The sequence below is a fragment of the Podarcis pityusensis genome, assembly GCF_964106645.2.
Source record: "Podarcis pityusensis genome assembly, chromosome: 14".
NCBI lineage: Eukaryota > Metazoa > Chordata > Lepidosauria > Squamata > Lacertidae > Podarcis > Podarcis pityusensis.
Window position 1 is genome coordinate 32,762,578 of NC_138039.1, and position 6,094 is coordinate 32,768,671.

Sequence of the window (6,094 nt, forward strand, 5' to 3'; positions counted from 1 at the left end):
GGACAGCAGCCAGATGGCTTTGAACACACTGCTTTGGAAGAGCCCCCCCTCCCCCCTCAGAAAGTTTCTCTGATTGCAACAACCAACTTTCCACCTTGCTCACGTATATTTAAGGTCTCCTTCATAAAGGGTGTGGCTTCCCCCACACCACATCTGGCAGCTTATTCAACTTCTGGTCAGGTGGCTAAGGTAGATTATGTGCATTGTATACAGCGCTGGCATATGCCCTATGGCAACACACCCTTCCCCTCTGCCACCACAGCCAAAGGGTACTAAATTCCCATTAATCAGATCAATGTGTGTCTGAAATACTTGGCAACGACTTCAGCACTGAAATGAAGGAATGCCAAACATATATTAAACAACAACAACAAACAGTATTTGCACCCAAGTCCCTGCCATTTTTCAGGGATGCTTCCTTACTTTGCTGCATGCTAGAGAACCCATCAACGCAAATACAGCAAAGTTCGTGTTGACCCCTGTGGACTTGGTAGCTCTGGCGTTCAGCTTTGTGTTGAAGAAATCGACCTGGAGCAGGTGGCCACAGTTGGTGGGTGGGTGTGTTTTAAATGTGTGAAAATTAAACGAGTTGTCACTGGCTAGAAAAAGTATGGGGTAGTGCATTGAGAAAGGATTGTCAAATATAGAGTTGCCATATTTCAAATACAGGGTTGCCATATTCCCTGCCCCCGGATGTCATTTCTGCTTTTGAAATCCTGGTAATGTCTGGGAAATCTCGGACGTGTGGCAGCCCTGGGTTTTAGGGCAGTGAAATGCCCACCATTGCTTCTGCTTTAAAAGAGCTTAGGATAAGGAATTACAAAGGTGTCTTAGTACAAGAATGTGCAGGCACACAGTGGTGCACTTGCTGATGCCTACTCATCATTCAGAAGAAGGGGGAAGTTGCCTGATACTAAAGGAGGCGTATGTGGCAGCACAGCTGGGAAGAGCAACTGTTCACACCAGTTGTGCAAAGATCTGCGCCTGTGTCTAAAGGGTGGCAAGTGTTACCTTCTTCAGGAGTCTTAGGACTGCATATTATAACCACAGGGCACAGGCCTGAAGCACGCTAGCTGCACCCCTTTGTTTTTGTTACCAGAATCAGAATTGTAGAGTTGGTAGGGACACCAACGCCCTGTAATGCAGGGAACTCAGCTAAAGCGTCCATGACAAATGGCCATCCAGACTGGGTTTTAGAGGGGCCTTTTTTTAAAAAAAGCAATGTGATGTTTTAAAGGGGGAGCATGAGTTTAAAAGAGGGGGCATGAATAAAAAAAATACGTTGTCCCACCCTTTTAAGAAATCAAGGCATTCTCCATGTCCCCCATGCCCTTCAGAGCTACAAAACCTGCAAAAGTTTTTAGCTGAATTTCTTTTTATGTTGACAGAGGAAAAACCTCTTGCTATTTTTACAAACTCAAATATTTTGTGTACTTAGTTTACCACGGCTTAATCCTCCCTCCTGGTTTTTTTTTTTTTAACTATCCAGAAAAGTTGTGTGTTGTGGACAAGGGCCAATGTTTTAATCTTGAGCTGACAACTGCTCTCTCTCTCTCCCTCCCTCCCTCCCTCTCTCTTTTTTTTCCATTTTTCTATTCCAGGAGGACAACTGTTAGTTTTGTGGCATACTGCTGCTCCACCCAGTGTCTGCAGACTTTTGACCTATTGAGTTGATAAATACTTAAAGCTGTTCAGGAGCAGCGCCAGTTTAAAGCTTCATTAGGCTGTCTCCTGACGGTGCTGGGATACAGCTTTTGTGTGTGTGTGTGTGTGTTTGCACGCATCTGCGTGCGTGTGTGCCAAAGCAGCCGGAGGAGTGCCCGGCAGGGAACACGGAGAGCCACTTCAATCCTGCACCCCTATCAAATTTGGATGAAAGGCAGAACTCTCTTGGAAGCCCTTTGATGCTCTAGCTTCCATAAAGGTTAACACCTTCCTGTTCCTCCCCAGGCAGAATGTAAAACGCAACAAACATCAAGCAGGCCAATGACCTCCAGGACACACTCGTGTTTTTGCACGTATGATTCTAGTTGCATTCAAAGCGGCTTTCAGCCACTCGGATGATATAAACTGTTTTTTTTAACCAACCATTTGCAATACTTTTAAACTTTTCTTTAACTTCCTCCTTACTTGGCTGTGTGCTACTGCCCTCTTAAGAGTAGCCATTTAAGGTAGCAGTTTATTTGTTCTGGCCATGTTGTTTCTTTCCACCACCACCACTCTCTATTTTTCCATTCAGGATCAAATGTGTTCTCCTTTTCTCTTAACTGCCTATTTGACAATAAATGAGAATTACAAATCTGTTCATGGAAAATAACTCTTGTCTGCATACCAGTTGCTGGAGTCTGCTTGCAAGTGGGTAAGGAGAATTTGGAACTGACACTTGCATGTGAGATTGGAAGCCTTCAAGGGACCACCACTGGAAGCCGTGAAAAATCAAATATCGGACTTGTCAACTTGTAATCCTGAGTTGTTGCAGAGCCAAGAAGGGTTAAAAGCAGCAGTAGGTTTGGGTGAGTCAAGGGGTTGCATACTTAACCCTACTTACTGTGCACTTGAGGGGGAAAAACTTCAAAAGTAATGTGAATGGTGCTTGTTTTAAGGTGTAAAATGGTGTGGTCTTCATAACTGTAGTTTCAATACCCTGGTTGATTTTTCCAGAGTAGCTTCAGTCAAACATTCTGACATCTGGGGAGGCCACAGCAGGGAGAGTGAAGCAAACTCACTTTTTCCTAACATAACTTTTAAAGGGCTATGATAGCATTTTAACTTGCTTGTGCTCAAGAAGTGCCTCACAAATAGCATTACTGCTCTGAGGATTGTTTCTTGGAACCTTTGATTGCTCTTACCAGCACAAGCCAACAGGAAGCCCAGCATGTGGGTGTAACTTACTTATTCTTCTTTTTTTAACAAACAAAAAAGAAGCATCAGCAAAACACAGTCCTGGTTCAGTGGTTTACAAATATTTATTTTCATTAACACACTGGTATTGGTATTCTTTTCCAGACACAAATCGGCTACAGGCACTGACCCAATGAGACATTGTTTTGCTTTGCTTGTTTCAAAGTACCTAACTTTCTGAAATACCAAAGCAATCTTTAAAGCAGCATAAGAAAGGAGGTGGCAAACTATTTCATGTGCATTTGGGTGGCAAATGCAATATTGGTCAGAGCAGGAGCAGATACCTTGGTGTAGTCTGGGAAGCAGAGGGTGTTTTGCAATGTACTGCAGGTGCAAAAAGAGAGAGCATCTCTTCCCTCTTGCTGGCTCTTCATGGATGCTTTCCTTAAACAGAGCAACCCCCAGGAAGTTCAACCAAGAGAAGTTCTCTTCAGTTGACAAGTTAGCGCATCAGAGAAGGACTTGGATTTTCCCCCCACCCAATTTTACACATGAGAGTTTCTTTTATTGGGGAGCGTTCGAAAACGCTAAGTTTCAAACTGCAGTCTGAAGTGACCGCCATCTAGAATACTTTTGCCTCATTCACTTCCTCAGGAAGCTATCTGCTGAGAATTCTGAAGAGCCCATAACTAAGTATCCCAATAGGCCGCGAATGCTATAGTGGCATGAATCCCTAACTCTCCCTGATCTCCCACGTTGAGTGAGGGCTCTGGTTAAATCAAAGGCAAGGCCCTGGGCAAAGTGCCCTCCAGTGGGACCCAGGCTTTCCCTGGTCAGCCTCCCCAGGTGTGACCAGAAGGAACAGGTTAGGATGCTGAAAGCAGCAAAGCTCTAGCCACCCCGTACTCCTTCAGCCCAGGACTGGACAAAGCAGCTACAGCCTTTGTCACCACTTCTATCAAATGCCTCTGGGCCCCACCCCTCACTCGTAGGGGTTGGGCCACAGAGGCATTGAGGATGTGGAAAATGATGGAAGACTGCTGCAGCTGCCTTAGTACTGGGCCGTTGTTTTTTTATGAGTTAAAAATAAGAGATGATGGTCTGGCTATGGTGGGAGCTGTCGTTTGCCCATTGATGCCAGGTCTGGGCAGATAAAAGGAGTAATTAATCATTCCTTGTACAAAGGAAGGAGTTCCCTTCGTTGCTGCTTTTTTTAAAAAAAAAACCCCAACATTTGGAACTCTGAAAAAAAATCACCATTGGTAGAGCTCATTGCAGTCTCTGCCAACCTGGCATCCTCCAGATGTTTGGGTGGGAGCTGTAGTCCAAAACATCTGGAGGGCATCAGGTTGGGAAAGGCTGGTTTAATGGGGGGAGAACAACAGTTAATTCTCAAATTGCAAGCCTCCCCCAAAACCCAAAGCTACTCCTTGCTCCTTGGGCTTTGCCCAGGGTTTGCTTTCCTCGGGTAGGTGGGTTCTAAGGCAGGACTTCAGCCATTCCTGCCTGTTGGGATACATAATGGGACGGAGGTCCTCTCCTTTCTAAATGCACAGCTGTAACTTGTAGCCTGTCTCTGACTACATGGGCAGAAATCTGCCTGCTTTGCTGGTTTTAAAGATGAAGCAACCCTCAAATGTGAAGCTTGCCTTTAACTGCAATTATTTCTGTACACATCCACCCCAAAATAAAACTGAGGCATCTTGTCTGTTGTTTTTCTCTGTGCTTTTTAAACTGTTTGGTAGGCCTGTGTGTGTGTGTGTGTGTGTGTGTGTGTGTGTGTGTGTGTTCAAAGAAGCCAAATGGTGGGTAACAAAGCTAATAATGAGCCAGTCTTCCGGCAGCACTGAAAGCAATTCAACCCACTTGTATTGGTCAGATTCCAATTCAGCATAAAGCAGGGATGGGGAGCTTGTGGCCTGGCAACCTCCCCCCCCCCCGGCCCATTTGGCTCAAGCCGCACCCACCTGTTAGTCACCTGGTGTATAGGTAGGTGTGGGGACAGGTGAAGCCTTGTCTTCAAACAGTGCCAAATTCAAGCTGCAGCTGCAAAGGAACATTAGATTTGCAGATGTGGTTTCAATTCAGCAGTGTTGGGATTTTGCACTATATGACATCAGGTGATTTGACAGCCGCTGTCCCAGCCGCTGTCAAAAATGGCCTGTGGAAGGTTGGCTGGATCTGCCCCCTTCCCACATCCAGTTCTCACCCCAGACCTAAAGAAAGTGAGGAAACTACCACACCTTTTCATCAAGAGATGTACAAGCAAATCCCACTATGTGAACACCTGGCATACAGCTCTTCGGTTATTCTCACGTGAAAGATTTCTACCCTAATGTCACTACACAGACCTCCAATTCAGATATCCAAACAATATACAAATCAGTGAGCAGTTATTCAGCTCCTGGAAAGATTCTCCAGCCAAACACAACTACTGAACGTCAGGGACAGGAACGCATTGGGATTTTCTCCATAGACAATCATGGAAACTGTCGGCTCACAATGTGAGCGCTTGCCTTACAGACCATTTCTCAGGAACCAGTTATGTTCATATGGTGGAACCTATGGGTATTGAGCGCAAGTAACATGCTGTTCTATTAGACTGTTCCATTAGAAATGCATTCCATGCTGGTTGGAGCTCATGGGAGTTGTACTCTGTAGGGGCACAAAGTTGCAGGAAGGTTGTCTTCCCACACACCACTTGTAATACCCTTCTAGCCGCTTGTGGCCCTGTTCCAGGTAAGTGTATGGTCTCTTGCTTTAGCCTCAGTTCTCACATGCACGGTACTGGATTCTTCATTGCTCATAGCTGTGGCCTAATCAAGTGTGAGGCTTTGGATGCTGCTGCCATCAGCGATGATACTGTTTCCCATTGATAATAATCATGTATTCTATAGGGTGGAACAAATTGCACAGTTAAGTCCCTTTGGGGAGTGAATCGCAAGAATGCGGCAAATGGTAAATGAATGCAAAAGGAAATGGCCATTTTGCTAAGCTCCTGCCCATGTAAAGATCTTTCTATTAGGTTCCAATAAACTAGAAATCTTGAATTTATCCTCTGGATCAACACAGATCAAAATCCCAGGCCTAAAAATGCAATAGATTAGTGCAGGGGTTTTTATCAGTCCCTGAGCAAAGACACTGATGTTTTATAAGAGGATAGAAAAGAAGCTCAGCAGGTATAATACTTCTAGCAGGCAAAAAAAAAAAGGCCTCCTGTTGGTCTTCTCCCTGTTTCATGGCTCTTAAAGGC

General features: G+C 45.0%; 1 protein-coding gene across 7 annotated transcripts in view; it reads left to right on the forward strand.

Moving 5' to 3' along the window:
• The window catches only part of LRRC28 (leucine rich repeat containing 28), a 59,609-nt gene extending 55,062 nt beyond the window's left edge, over positions 1-4,547 (forward strand). For all 7 annotated transcript variants that reach the window (XM_080982211.1, XM_080982209.1, XM_080982212.1 and 4 more), the window contains one exon: positions 1,602-4,547. In XM_080982211.1, coding sequence (XP_080838337.1) covers positions 1,602-1,674 — 73 coding nt within the window. In that variant the 3' untranslated portion in view covers positions 1,675-4,547. The remainder of the gene's footprint in view (positions 1-1,601) is intronic.
• The last annotated feature ends 1,547 nt before the right edge of the window (positions 4,548-6,094 follow it).